The following is a 15,052-nucleotide window of genomic DNA, read 5'->3' on the forward strand; positions in this document are numbered from 1 at the left end:
CTTCCTGCACCTTCATCCAGGCCTCCCTTCCCCGGGTGACAGGAGGCAGTGGCTTCCTGGTCCAGGAGGGAACATGGGGAGTGGTTAGGACCCTAGGGGGAGTAGGTCATCCCCTCCTTCTACCAGTTTGCCATCTGTGTCCCTCCCTCTAGGTTGGTATTCTGGGATGACTCAGGCAGGGGGAGGTGACACAGGTAGAGCCATGTGCAGCCCCTGGGTGAGGCCGACGGGCACGTGAGGGCCGCTGTCATTGACCACAGGCTCTGTTTCCATCCTAGGACCTGAGTTCCTTTGCCATGCCTCTCCTGGATGGAGATCTGGAGAGCTCAGAAAAGCATTCTCGGAAGGTAAGGCCATCTATTTCACAGACCACCCGAGGGGGCACCAAGGCAGGACTCTCGCAGTGAGAGTCCAAGACACACTTCTGTCTGTGCTCCCACCTGCATTCCCACCTGCACATACACCTGTGCTCCCACCTGCGTTCCCACCTGCACATGCACCTGTGCTTCCACCTGCGTTCCCACCTGCACATGCACCTGTGCTTCCACCTACGTTCCCACCTGCACATACACCTGTGTTCCCACCTACATTCCCACCTGCACATACACCTGTGCTCCCACCTGCGTTCCCACCTGCACATACACCTGTGCTCCCACCTCAAGTTACATTGACATAAGGCTGCCTTTTTGATGGCAGTGAGGTGACTACCTACCAAGAGTAATTCCCAGACTGCCTTGGAAGGGTCCCCCTTTTCACCTGCCACGTTTTACCCCTTCATCTTAGCAATCCCATTCACAGTGTAGACCCCCTGTAAGGGGAGCGTGGTGTAGACTCTCCTGATCGCCAGCCCTTTCTGAAGATGTGATGATGGGAGGTGGGAGGTGCTGCTGGCCCCTGACATGCAGAGAAGCGGTGAGAACAGGAGGATAAGGCGGGATCCCTGCAAGAGTCCCTGACAGCCCTGAGGAAGAGGCGCAGCTGGGAGCAGAGCAGAACAGAGGCAGTGGAGGATGTGCCCGCTCTGCCCCAGGAGCCTCAGTGGATTTAAGCTATTCCTCCCTGACCTCATGGGGACCCTAACCTACGGTACGTCCCTCTTTCCATAGACCCAGCCTCAGCCTTTGCTCAGCAGCTCTCCCTCCTCCCCAAGCAGAACTCACCGTGCAATGCACAGAGGACGTCTGTGGGATCAGCCTTGCAAACACCTCCCAAACAGTGTTCTCCCCCTCTGCCCTCAAACTTGACATTGGCCCTGTTCCTGGTGGCTCCCCCTCCCAACTGTGTGTGCTGCTCTCAGCGTGAGGGTAAAGGCCATGGGCCCCGAGGTCTCACTCCAAAAGCGTTGTGGCTTTTGCTCTGCCTCCAGCCAGCACCTTCTCCTAGCTTCGGGCTTGGTGGCACTCCGTGAGTGAGGGTGAGAGGCGACAAGAATGGCCCACGCTAAACACAGCTGACCGTGCCATTTCCTGGTTTCCCCTCAAACAGGGCTCTTACCCCACACGTGGCATCTTGCCATGATTTGGCCTTGCCTCCCTGACCTTCCACAAATTCCAAGGACCTGTTAGGACCCAGGTTGATCACGTGTGTGAAGTACTTACTACGTGCCAGGAACTGTGCCCGCTGCATCACTCACAGTATATCCCGTCCTCCTCACAGCCCTGTGAGAGCCTGATGTCCCCATTGGATAGATGAGGACACTGAAGCTTAAGTCACTTGTCACAGTTCTAGAAACTGAGCCGCGATTCGAAGTCCCGTCTCTGTCTCCAGAATCCCTGCTTGTACCACCCTGCTGGTGGGTGACGTCCCCACCACCCCCATGCCATTTCCATAAGCACACACTGCTCACCCCTCGAGGACCGTCTCCTTGTTAATTATTCTCAGGATTCGGAAACGCGTCAGAAAGCCTGAGTCCCATAGATAGGTGGCTTAGTGGCTCCACTGAATAGAGACAGAGAATTGAAATGCTTTTCCTGTTAAATGGTTAGAAAAACAAAAACTTGAACTTCCCTGTCAGGAGGTGGGCTTGAGTTATGTGGCTGTCATAGCCAGGCGTCTGTGCCTCAGAAGCCCAGTCAGTGAAGGGCTCAGCATGAAACCTGCCCTGGCACCTCCCTGTGGCGACGTAGCGGGGGGCGTCTCAGGGAGAGGTGGACTTGTGTTTGAGAGTCACTGAAGGTGGCCACTGGACAAGGGCAGCACATCCTTTAAAGAACCTCATGCCCAGTTTGGGGGCGCCCTCTGGTGGTAGAAGTACTCAAAGGGATCCTGGGTCCATGCAGGCACCCCAAGTGGACAGAGGCCCGAGTGGGCAAGGCTGCCTTGGGGCGTGTGCCCTCACCTACTTCTCAGCACACCTGTGGCCACCAGGGTCTCTGCGTGCTAGACAATTCCCCACCAGGCCTCGTCCTTGCCCCGTCAGTCCTGTGGACAGGTCATGAATGAAGTGAGCCTCAGTCTTTCCGCCTTGTTCGCTTTCTTCCTGACCTCTGTGAGCAACCCAGGGTCATTCCAATGCTAGGGCAGCCTGGAGGTGAAAAACACACCCCTTCCCAGTGCCGGGGCCCCTTGGGACAGACCCAGGTCCATGTGTTCAGATCACAGAGATTTGTGTTTCCTCCTTTGAAGAGGGGCAGGGAACACTGACTGTCCAGGGGTGGTCAGACCTGGGGAAGGACAAGTGTGAGGTCTTGAGAAGTAGGAGCCAGGAGACAGACCCGCAGATAAGCTAAAGGGGGCGGCTGCGTCGTCTCGAGCCATGTCTGCTGCCCTCCCGTCCTCCCCTCCATTCTAGGAAGCTGTTTCTAGAGAGTTGGACGGAGGTCGATAGATGGGCCGTCCTTGGCTCAGGTGCTTTCCCCAGGCCACTGGTGGCCAACTTCTGTTTGTGGAAGAGCTTAGGGCTGTCTCTCAGGCAGGGTGCCGTGGAGGAGCAACTTGGTGACCTTGGGAGGGAGACACGACAGTGATACGTCCGGGAAGGGCCGAGGTCTGAGTGCCGGAGCTGAGTCACCTCACCCATTTGTCTGTCTCTTTGCAGGTGGACAGCCCCTTCGGCTCAGGCAGTCCCTCCAAAGGCTTCTTCTCCAGAGGCCCCCAGCACCGGCCCTCCAGCCCCGTGTCAGCCCCCGTGAGGCCTAAGACCAGCCCCGGGTCTCCCAAAACCGTGTTCCCATTCTCCTACCAGGAGTCCCCACCGCGCTCCCCTCGTCGCATGAGCTTCAGTGGGTTCTTCCGCTCTTCGTCCAAAGAGTCTTCCCCCAGCTCCAACCCGTCTACCTCGCCCGGAGGCATCCGGTTCTTCTCCCGCTCCAGAAAAAGTAAGACACTGATGCTATTGTTTCAGGTGGGTGCCGGGCAGCGGGGCGCGTTCCTATGGCCACGTGGCCACGGTACCACCCACAGGTGGCTGTGAGTTGCCTGGGGCTGAGCGCATGTGTCTGTGTCTGTCCCCGGGAACACATCTCTCTCCAGAGCAACGTTGGTTTTCACCTGTCAGGTTCTCCCTACGCTAATCCATCTGGCGTGGCCTGGCCCCGGGCATGAGCTGTAAACTCCTGATACTCAGAGTATGGCTTGAAAGGGCAGCCACGTGGGGCACTGGCCTCCAACCTTCCCTGAGAAAAAGTAGCAGCGTGAAGCCGAGGCTCATGCCCTGCCCAGGCCGGGTGCCCAGCTGTTGCTCTAGTCCGCTCGGTGGCCCCGGTGGCTGTGGGACGGTACTGGGGGGATTTGCGTGCACCTGTCTCTGGCAGATCGACTCTTTCTGTTCTGGGCCCCAGGCAGCTCGGGTTGATTAGCTAGAGAAACAGAGGAAGGAAATGTATATTTAAGTGAGTTCTTTGCGCTCACGAGTATTTGTGACCTAAGTATAAAATAGTCTCAGTTGAAGCCTGTGGATCGTAGTTGGAAATACATGCACACAAAGCCAACTGTAATGTGGGTGGCGTTCGTTTTCTCCTTTCCTGTGTGGTCGTGCGTCTCTCTACTCTTTCCGGTTCTTCCTGAGGATGTAGAAAGTTCTTATTCGGGACGGCGGTGATTTGGGAAACAGACTTGCACTTGGGGCGTCGGAGGCTTGTGGGGGAGGGTCTTGCTTTATTTCCAGGCAACAGGACGTGCAGGATACAGCAACATGTGACCTGCAAGGCCAGGCCACAGACGGCGCTTTCAGCGTCTGTGATTTACAAGGAAAGGGCGGGGGTATCTCTTCTTTTCTTTAGTTTTTTTTTGGGAGGTGCGGAGTAATCCCCCTAAAGTCACCCCCATCATGAGTGGACCTAAATGTAAATGCATAAATGTCGCATGACAAAGCGGTTTTTGTGGCTGACGTCACCCCGTGACATGGAGTTATGAACTACATACATGAAGCCTGATAGGGCAGGCGTGTCCTAGCACCGATGGGTTGATGCTCTAGGGGTCACCCCGCTTCCTCGACAGGGGTTCTGGAATTCTCAAATACTCTGTCATCTACTGTCTCTAGGAGGAGCAGACGTCAGGCGAGCCCTACGTCAGGGCGTCCTGTTTCTCCAGACACTGGCACCGTGTCTGCGTTGCCTACAACAGAAAACTAGGTTTGCTGGGGCTGCCATCACAAAATACCCCTCACTGGGGAGCTGAAACAACAGAAATGTATTCTCTATTCTCTCACGTTTGGAGGCTCGAAGTCCAAAATGAGGGTGTCAGGTGGGCTGTGCTCCCTCTGGCTGTAGAGAAGAATGTCCCACGCCTTCCTCTGAGCTGCTGGTGTTGCTGGGTGACCCTTGGCTAGTAGGTGCCCCACTCCAGCCTCCGCCTCTGCCTGTCGTCACATGGTGTTCTCCTTCGTGTGTCTGTGCGGGTGTCTGCCCTGCGTGTAAGCACCACAGCAGCGTTGGACAAAGGGCTCCCCCGACTCCAGCATGAGCGCATTTTAATGAATTACACTTGTGACGACCCTATTTCCAAATAAGGTCACATCCTGAGGTTCCTAAAAAGACCTGAATTCAGAGGAGACCCTTCTTCAACCCAGTGCCCAGGTTCTGTAGGAAAAGCCAAGATCTATGACTCACGTCGCTGGGGGGCGGCTGTCGGGTGGTCAGTCTGAGAAGACCAGGGTTATATCATCTGTAATGCACACTAACCACAGCACGACCCCGCGTTCCCTGTGCGCGTTGCCGGCTGGAAATCTCAGAACCACATTTGTATGAGGGGCATTATGGGACGCCATTCTAATCTTAGTTCGGAATCCAGTTTTGGACCCGGCCTCCACTTTCACATCCCTTTATTTTAAAACAAGGAAGACAGTTTTTGGTAAGGAACGGTCAGGACTCAGAAAGTCTGGCTCTGGGGGGCTTGGCAGCAAGCGTTGACGGATCTTCCCATGCGGTCCAGAGAGTTCCTCTTACCTAGTCTGCACTCCTCGTTATGGGATGTCTGATGAGCCCACCTAGGATCTCGGAACCAGTCACACGGGGGCGGGGCAGCAGAAGCTCACAGGACCTAGACAGGGAGTTCCCAGAGAAGAGACCCAGTTGGCAACTGGAACGTTTCACTCCTGCTGCCCAGCCTGTGTGCACACACACACCTCCCATTTTTACAGAGATGCCCTCATGGAACTCGGTCCAATCACCCGACGCACAATTGTAAGTGTACGTGGTGCTTCCCCAGTGGGACGCCACCCAGCGTCGTGACCAGGCATCACAACTAAGGATGTCTCTGTAATGGATTGTTTCCTGAGTGCTCGGTCTTAAGGAAATGACCCTTTCTCCTTGAGTTCTGCATCCTGTCTTTCTGTCCTATGACTTATAACCTACATGATGAAGCAGAATTCAAAAGTGGGACAAGCTCCCCCCCAGGGGGCAGTGATATATACTCAAGCTTGAGAAACACCGTTACTTATTATGAGGGGGAAAGGAAGAGGGGAGGTAGAAATTATAAGCACAATCATTTTCAAAGGGGAACCAAGAGCGGAAAAGGCGATAATTCAATCTTCAGGCATTCCGGGAACCAGGAAGGGAATACAGGTGGAAGATATACTTCCAGCAAATACCAAGGCTGGATGGTGTTCTTTGCCCAGGGAAGAGAACCAAAGTTTTGTTCTAGAAGGATCTTCTCTCTTGGAGGGCCTGCTTGTATGGAGTGTCTGTGGTCTCTCACTAATATTTACCTGTGGCCGACTGGTCCAGTGGCATGTTGATTCAAGCTGTGTCTTGGGAGTTGTGGGGTTTTCACCGTACCCCTTCCAGCCCCACTGTATAGTGGCAAGCCCATGTGCTTTGGTGATCAGGGTCAGTCACCCCAACCAAAACAATAACCCACTTTTGTGCTTCTTCCCCTAATATAATGGTCAGCACACTGTAGCCCGGGGACAAAATCTGGCCTGCCACCTGTTTCTGGAAATAAAGCTTCATTGAAACACAGTCACGTCCATTTGTTTCTTTTGCCTACGGCTGCTTTCACACAGTGACAAAGACCATAAAACCCAGAAAGTCCACCATGTTTACCTTGTCTAGTAAGTCAAGAAGGCTTAAGAGGCTATGTGGCAGTAGAAGCTTCCAGAACAGTGAATCTTTATCTTTCAAAGATTGTTTTCTTCAACGTGATTTAGAATGAGCTTGGCTTTGGAGATGAGGAAAGGAAACCACGTGTCCGTATGTTCATAAACTACAAATGATAAAATTAAGGTGTCTTAAAAGGCAGTAACATTCCACAGTCAGCAAGACAGGGCCTCAAGAAGGGTTTTGTTTCATGTTACTAAACTTTGCTCCCTGATCATTGATAACAATTATAATGCTATAAATATTATACCTGATAATGACACAGAATCATAAATGCCTGCCATGTGCATTCTAATGGCAGCAAATGTGATGATTATTTTCATCTTCATTAAAAACTCTCTGAAGCAGTATTTTCACTGTTTTCATCAAAGTGGAAACTGAGGCGCAGAGAGGATAAGTCATTGAGCAAAGACCACACAGCTAGTAAGTGGCAAAACCAAGATTTGAACCCAGGGTGTCTAACTCCCAAATCTGCTTTTAACCCAGATGGGAAGACCCCACTTTTAAGGAGTGAATTTTAGGAACAGAAAGCCAATGGCTGGACCACTGGCTGGCCTTTTAAGGGAAAACAAAATAGAGGTGGTTCCTTGTTCATTCCTGGAAAAACACACTGTCCCCCAATATTCCCCAATAAAAATTTTTAAAAAAGAAAAGATTCCATTTAAAAAAAGAATTATTTCAGGCACTGTCAGGTAGATTAGAAAAACATACAATTTCATTTAATCCTTGTAATAACTGCTATGGGTTGAATGGTGTCCCTTAAAAAAGCTGTGTTGAAGTCCTAACCCCTGGTGTCTCTGAATGTGCTCTGATCTGGAAATCAAGCCATTGCAGGTGTAGTTAGTTGACATCAAGTCACACCAGAATGGGGATGGGGAGGCCTGACTCCATGTGACTGGTGTTTCATAAGAAGATGGTAATGTAGACAGAATAGCACGAATGTCTACCTACACGTAGGAAGAACATCTGTCCTGTGCAAAGGACAATAATTGTAGGGATTGGAGTGACACGTCTCCAAGCCAAGGAATGCCAGGGCGGTGCCAGCAACCACCCCAAGATGGAAGAGGCCAGGAAGGACTCCCCTAAAGCGTTCAGAGGGAGCCGTGCCCTGCCAGGCTCAGCAAACCTCAGGTGTTTTCTGGCTTTATGGCCAAGTGACCACTAGGAGGCGTGATAGCCCCACATTCTGAGCTTCATGCCCCGGAAACAGAGACAGGACGCACTGTCCCTGCCAGGTTTTTCCAGCTTGGGATGTTTGACTTCAAATGCACCTCCCAAACAGAAGAAAGCTGGTGTCACAGAGCAGACATGTCAGCCTCCCACCTGACCAGACCTTTTAAAAGTCTTACACTGACTACATTTGTTCCCTATGCCAGGCACGGGGGGGGGGGGGGGGGGGGGGGGTACAGCAACGAACAAGTGCATCCCTGGCCTTGTGGGATTCCATTCTCAGGAGGGGAGATAGTGAGAAACATGTATCATGTTGACAAAAATGCTGTGTGGGACCAAGAAAAGTAAGGGTGAAGGGGCAGGGTCGGAAGGGTGCTTTCTGCAGGGTCACAGGAAAGTCCTCTCTGATGTGGAAGCATTTGAGCTTGGATGGGATGGAGCCAGGGAGTGGCCAGGCGCGGGTGAGGGGTGGCGCAGGTGTCCTGAGCAGGGCCACCTCTGAGCCTTCCAGCAGAGGTCAGGGATGTGGTGCGACCTTACAGGCCAGCGCAGGATTCCACATTTTGTTATTGAATGATCCTGGAAGCCATCAGACAGTGTTGCTGAGGGAATTAGTCTGGCTGCTGTGCAGCAAGAGATGGTAGTGGGGGGACCCACGGGGGCCACTGGAATGAACTGGTGACCAATTATGATGGTCTCCTGCCTCTTTTGAGACCTCCTCGTGCCCCACCGGTCCAGGAAGCCTTACCTGATGATACTGGCCTGGAACAATCTGCCCAGCTCTGAAATATCACTGTTATTTTAAGCAGCTGCACAGTCTGTGTTCCCTCAGGATATGCTTCCGTTGCCTCTGTCCTGTGGAAAATCGTGTGTGGAGGGTTGCAGGTGCCTGCCTCGTATTCCCCCAAGCTCTCCTAGGCCCTCCCAGCGCCAGTCAGAGCCCAGGCCTCTGCGAGTCGCCCTTCCTGGGAAGAGCCCCAGGGTCTGGGCCACGAGGGCACCTACACGTGCACGTGTGTCTGGTTGAAGGAGGAAAAGCTGCTGGAACTGGCAAGGAAAGGGCGGCCTCTCATCACCGTTGTGAAAGGGACAACGCTATGTTGAGGACCCTCGAGGACCTTGTCTGCTTCCTCTTGTGGCCTCCTGGCTCCAAGAGCTGCGGTGGCCTCATCCTTTCCCTCCCCCCTCAGGCCAAATCCAACTTTCAGGGAAGGTTCTGGCAAAGGTATTCAAGCTAAGGTGTATGGAGTAGAAGTCAAAGGCTACATACTTGGGGGGTAGTTGACACAGTTGGTGTATTACCGAGAAGGAGTTTCTAGCATCAAAACCAGATGCATTGGATACTTGTTGGAAGCTGTCATTGTCTGCTCAGAATCCCTTGGCCATGCGGCGATGGCTCTGAGGGGCTGAGACAGGGTGGCATTTTGCCAGCTGGCCCCCCACTGAGCAAGAACTAGCATCTTGTCCTATGCGGGCAGCAGTCCACACACTGAGTAACTGCCCCATGGGGCTGTGGGACATTATCTTTGTCCTATAAAAAAAAAAAAAAAAAAAAAAAGCGTTGAAAATTGCTGACCTGGACAGCCACCTACTCTGATTACCCTGAGGGCGACTCTAGGTCACAGCCATGGTATCTGTAGGACAGGCAGGAAGGAAAAGGTGACAACAGCCCCTGGGACCCAGGGAGTGTGAAGGACACGTCTGGCATGGGGGCGTTGAAAGGAGGCCGGCAGCTGACTGATCACAGCAGGGGTCTGCCACGATTTTGACTGCAGCCCCCAGGAAGAGATAGAGTTTCTGTCATAACCCAGCACGTACACACACATGGGCGGCTGAAAGCCGTTTCTCACAGAACAATATTTGCCCTGGCCAGTGCATTGTTTTCAGTTCTACTCCCGTGTGTTTTAAAAGTGTGCTTTATCTGACTCACTCAGTGGGTATCTTGGCGGGGGGGGGGGGGGGGGGATGTGATCGCACTTAGGGAAATACCACCCTACGTGGTCATGAATAGCAGGATGGGGTTTGGAATGGCTGGAAGTGAATCAGGCCGGGAGCTTTTAGAGCACAGAGAACCAGGGGTGGAAGGAAGTGCTGGGGTTTTGCCAGAGATGTGGGATGTACACGTTGGAACTATATCTATGTTGAAGACCAGCTCACAGCCATGACCCAGGTCACGTGGACTTTGCCCACACCAGTAAATTTCATTTTCTGTTCTTCTTTAAATTAAGATACTAAGCTTCCCTGTAGGTGGTGGCACTCCTGGCGTGAGCTAGCTGCACCTACGTTCTTCAAGCCCAGCTCCCTGTCTGTGGCTCTGAATCACAGGATGTCATGAGAGCCGTTTGAAATTCGAATGAGCTTTCCAGAGAAGTGGATTTAACTTGCAAAACTTCTGGTCCTTTCACCCCATCTCTCTGCATTGGATCGCAGACAGCTTCTTCCTTTCTCTCTCAGCCACTTGAGTTTATTTTTCAAATAAGAGTCTGTTTTCCCATAAAACGACAAATGGTTTGTACTGTGTGGAAGGATGAACTCGGGCTTTTAAGATGTTAATTTCAAGCTTCTGAGTCTTGGCTTCTCGTGCCAAGGGCGCCCCATTGCCAGCAACCTCCCTGCCTCAGCTTGCCCACAGCCAACCAACACAGGAGCTTGACAGCCTGGGAGCATCCGTAGGCCTGGTTGCTTAAATATAGAGTGAGGTCAGACTGCAGTGGTCTTAGTGTCCAGCATTTGGGTCTGGCACTCAAGGCTGATTACTCTGCTGACACCTTCCCCATCTTCTCTTCAGGAGCCCATCCATTTACCTTAGATGTCAGGGTCCTACCGGCAGGTTGGAACTGATGAAATTTAATACTACATGGTTATAAAGGTGAGGGAGTAACCGAGAAGCCAGCCAGAGGTTAGTGGCACACCCTCTGTCTCCCAGGGTGGGAGAGGTGAAGGGAGGAGGGCAGCATGGAGGGAAGGCACGCAGAGGTGACCTGTTAGAAGCTGAAAGTTGGTCTGTCTGGCAGGATCGGGAGACGGGCTGCAGCCACAGCCAGAGGTGCTGCCCAAGGCACCTCTGTCCCCTTCGGCTGGAAGCCAGCTGAGCAGGGGGCCTGGGCATCGTGGCTGCAAGGTCCACTCCCGTGGGCTGTGCAGAGCAGCTCCCAGGGGTCATCCCCGCTCCGGAACTTCCTACAAGTCTGCATTGCCCCTCAGCTTTGTCCTGGGCCCCGTCCTGTCTCCTTCCTTTCCTAGTCTCACGTATTGACCACGGGCCTCCCCTAACACCCATCCTGCATGCCAGTTTCCAGCGCAGAGCCTGCCACCCCGGGGAACCTGCAACAGCTCTGCTTCTGGACAGCCACAGGTGCTCCTCGTGTCAGGTCTCTGCTCCAGCGTCGGGGTGTCAGAGTGGCCTTCAGGAAGGGAGGGGGGGGGGGAGGGAGGGGCGTGGATGAAGAAATGAATGAATGACCGAGGCAGAATTGAGCCAGGCCTGAGGACTGGTTGGCACTAGTTAGGTGCTGGGAAGGGAGACTATGAGATGGAGAGAAGGCAGCACCCAGCTCTCCCTTCCTTGGGTTTCCTCGCAGGAATTTGTACCAGTGGGTCTGTCCCCACATGTTGCCAGAATCCAGATTTATGTGAGTTCTACCCTCTGCCTGGCTATATAAGACTTTCCCTGGCTTGCCCTTGCTCCGTGGCACCGTGCCGAGGCTGAGAGCATGCCTGGCCGTCCTCAGGCCCCACCTCAGCCACCCTGGCTCCGCGGAAGCCAGGGCCCTGGGCCCTGCACTCACCAGCTGCGGCTGGAGCTTTCTGGATCGGGGCAGCTGGTGAGGTCTGAACCAGCGAGCTGAGCAGACTTCAGAAAAACGTGACTCATCTTGCCTGCCCACAAAAAAAGGAAAAGTATGCATGGCATCCAAGTTTCCTGAAAAGTTCAGCCAACACACTGCGGAGCTATGTGGCCTGGCACCCAGTGTGGTCCCCTGGGAGAGCGCCCTCTGGTGGTTACCATGCGGATGTCCTTGAGAGGATCCAACTTGGGCGCCAGCCTGGGCTGGGATGCAAGGTTATTATTATAAGGAACAGTTATTATTCTTTGGGAAAAGCCAAGGAAGAATTTCCAGAAGAATCTCCCCTCCCTCGTGAATCACAGAGTTCTCTAGGCCTCGAAGGCCCTGCCTGGGTGGTGATTCTACCACAGGACACAGTGAAAGGAGATGCTGACTAATACTGCCTTTTTGCCCTGACCATTTTATTTCTTAATTCCTTTTAAAAAATAACTTTGTACTTTGACAATTTCAAACTTACAGAAAAGTTGCAAAAATAGAACAAAGAATTCTCATATACCTTCCATCCAGATTCCCCAGTGTTAATATTTTACCACGTTTTCGCCTCACCTCCCTTCTGCTCTCTCTCAGTACATACATATTTATTTCTGTGTTAATATGAAATCTAAACCATCAAGAATAAGTTGCAGATGTCATGTCCTTTTACCCCTAAATCCTTCAGTGTGTATTGCATAAAAGCAAGGACATTCTCCTAACTACAATTTAATTATCCAAGTCAGGAAATTAGCAGTAATCCAGTAGTGGGAGCTAAGCCTCCGACTTCATTCACATTTCAGAAATTGTGTCAATGACATCATTTCGCTGAAATTGACAGTCCCTGGTCATTCGTTGCCTGTGGTTGTCCTCTCGTCTCACTCTCTCTTAAGCCTAAACAGCCCTGTTTCTTTCATGACCTCAACGTTTTTTTCAAAACTCCACAGGCCAGCTATTGTGTAGCCTGACCTTCACTGTGGGTCAGCCTGACATTTCCTCCTGATGAGGTTTTTCCTCCTGTTTGCTGGTCAGGCAGGAGGGCCACACGCCTGGTGGCCTGGCGTCACAGTGGGGAGCACGTGATGTCACTCCGAGCCATTCCTGGTGAGACTGACTGATCGTTTGGTTAAGGGAGGTGTCTGCCCCGGTAAAGTTCTCCACTCTAAAAAAGCTACTACGTTTCTCTTGGTAAGCAACAGATATTTGGTGGGGACCAACTCTGGTATTATGTAATCACCCCCTTGTAATTTTAATAAAACAGATACACCATATATTATTTATGTACTGTGTGTATCTGTGATTTATATATCAATAGGGTACGTTCTCCCTCCCCAAGAGCCAATTTTTACCCCCCTCAGGGGCAATATCACACACACCCCCAATAATGCTGCCTTAAACAGGAAGGAATTTGAGGTGAGAGGTGTCAGTGAGTGTAATAAATCTGATTAGTGTAGAATAAGGCCAATCTGAATTAGTGAACAATCTGAGTTGTGGAATATCTTTTTTTATATTTTGTCAGTCTCAGGAAATGAACCAGTCCCACAAGTTAATTTTCTAGACATTTGAAACTTAAGCCAGTAAGCATCCAAACATGCATCTTTCTAAGGGTTAGATGCGTTTGACACTTTGTGGTTTTCTTATTCAAAAGATACTAAGTCTAATTTCAGTCTTTGTAGATGCTTTAGGACCCTAACTAGAGCCTAAAGCATCAGTGTATCCAGCCATCACTGAGCTATGAAGACCCAGTTCAGGAGTAAAGGACTCGGACACCCTCTGCCCGAGTCTTGTTACACTTCCGTCCCCTTCTGTGCCAGCTGCGTGCTCTGCAGCAGTCGTCGCCTTGCCTGAGTAGCACCCACCCTCTCCCCCCATTGCAATTGCTGCTAAGAAACCAGTGTTCTTTGTGTTTGTTTAAAAAGAGTGAATTATTAGTAGGAAAGTCCCTTGGCGCCTTACTCAAGAAATAAAATGCTTGGGCTTAAGTGTTTTGGCTGATGAGCAGGGTTTTGTCTGATAACTTCTGAGAGCAGGAACTGCCCGTATGTGTGTAGTGCTTCTAGTGAAGTCCCAGTGCCAGTCAGGCCAGACCGGAGCTGTCAGTCACAGCACTGTCCCATGGAGTTGTCAGTCACAGCACTGTCCCATGGAGTTGTCAGTCACAGCACTGTCCCATGGAGCTGTCAGTCACAGCACTGTCCCATGGAGCTGTCAGTCACAGCACTGTCCAATGCAGAGGCCCAGGCAGCCAGCCCCCCAGTCAGCCACCGGCATCTGTAACTACAGCCTCGCTGCGCTTTTCCCTAAGATGTCTTTGAGACACATGGGGTCTGGTCTGCTGTAATGCTCTGCAGCTTACAGGGTAATTTTGCTGTCTTATCTCATTTGATTTCCTTAAAACCCCCGTGAAATGGGCTCAAGCTGTGTTATGACTTCTTTTATGGGAGAAACATGGAAGAATAAAGTAAATGGTTCAAAATCGCATGCCCGGTCAGTGAACCCAAATTGCTTTAAGGTGCTACGCTTGACCTGAGTACTTTAAATGGGCCTGTTGGTCACTGTGTGTTATGCTGTATCTCACTATTTGGAAGAAACAGGTCAAGGTCAAACTGCAGCTCAGACCTCATATTCTAAACTCGTGGTTTCCAAATGAAGGCAGTGCAGGAGCAGCTGGGGTCCCCCCCGAGGAGCCCCGGGTTCTGGGAGATGGAAATGTGTTTGGTGGCTGGGAGGTGAGGGCCTGGGTAGAACGCACGCCTGGTTTCTACTGAGCCTGCAAGTTCCTGCGGTCCTCACCCTGACCAGGACTTTCGCACACCCCTGTGTCACTTGGGCCTTTCCAGGGCACAAGTTAGAGAGCAAGCGAGCGAGCGAAGCAGGAAATGCAGAGGCTTGGCCTCTGGAATCTTTGGCTTCTGGTGTTAGAAAGCCATTGCCCTGTGGCCCTTGAGTCCACAGCTCACCCTCGGGACCCCTGTGAAAGCTGTTAGGTCCTCGTCAACTGTCTTTGGCACCTTCAGAGCCATCGGCCTGGCATAGAGACCCCTCAATCCCAGGGGCTGCAGGGCCCAGAGGAAGGGATTAAGTGAGGCCCCACTGAGCCCTTCCTAGGGGCCTGTAGAGCCCCTTTCAAATGTTAAGCATATTTAGGGATTTCTGGGTGCTGCACTCCAGCCTGCTAAAAATAATTACTGCCATGGTCTTTCACTTTTTCTGAACTTTTCTGTATTTTTAAAATTAAGCTTTCCCTGTTGCCGCTGGGTTTAGGCGTCGCTGGTATGAGCTTGCAAGTTGAGGTGTTTTGTCTTTGCCAAAAAAAAATCACCCTCTTGTCACTCAAAGAATCTCTAAGCTCCAGCTCCCAGGGGAACCAGGAGGCTGTGCGTGACCATGAGTGTGTTGAGTGACGTGGAAGAGGGGTCATGGGCGCCTGAGTCACGGGGAGTGGGGGTGGCCCTCTAGAGAGCCTCACAAACAGCTCTAGGGACAGGATGAGGAAGGCCCCGAGGAGGTGACGCAGGATCTCACTCA

The 15,052-nt window shown here is 52.0% G+C and overlaps 1 protein-coding gene across 3 annotated transcripts in view; it reads left to right on the top strand.

The window, feature by feature from the left end:
• Nucleotides 1–15,052, top strand: part of PRKAG2 (protein kinase AMP-activated non-catalytic subunit gamma 2) — a 189,568-nt gene that overhangs the window by 64,184 nt on the left and 110,332 nt on the right. For all 3 annotated transcript variants that reach the window (XM_019712806.3, XM_019712807.3, XM_019712808.3), the window contains exons 2-3: nucleotides 279–347; nucleotides 3,038–3,317. In XM_019712806.3, the coding sequence (XP_019568365.1) occupies nucleotides 279–347; nucleotides 3,038–3,317 (349 nt within the window). The remainder of the gene's footprint in view (nucleotides 1–278; nucleotides 348–3,037; nucleotides 3,318–15,052) is intronic.

Source organism: Rhinolophus sinicus, chromosome 8 (assembly GCF_057876585.1).
Source record: "Rhinolophus sinicus isolate RSI-liver-muscle chromosome 8, RSI-T2T, whole genome shotgun sequence".
In the NCBI taxonomy this organism is placed as follows: Eukaryota; Metazoa; Chordata; class Mammalia; order Chiroptera; family Rhinolophidae; genus Rhinolophus; species Rhinolophus sinicus.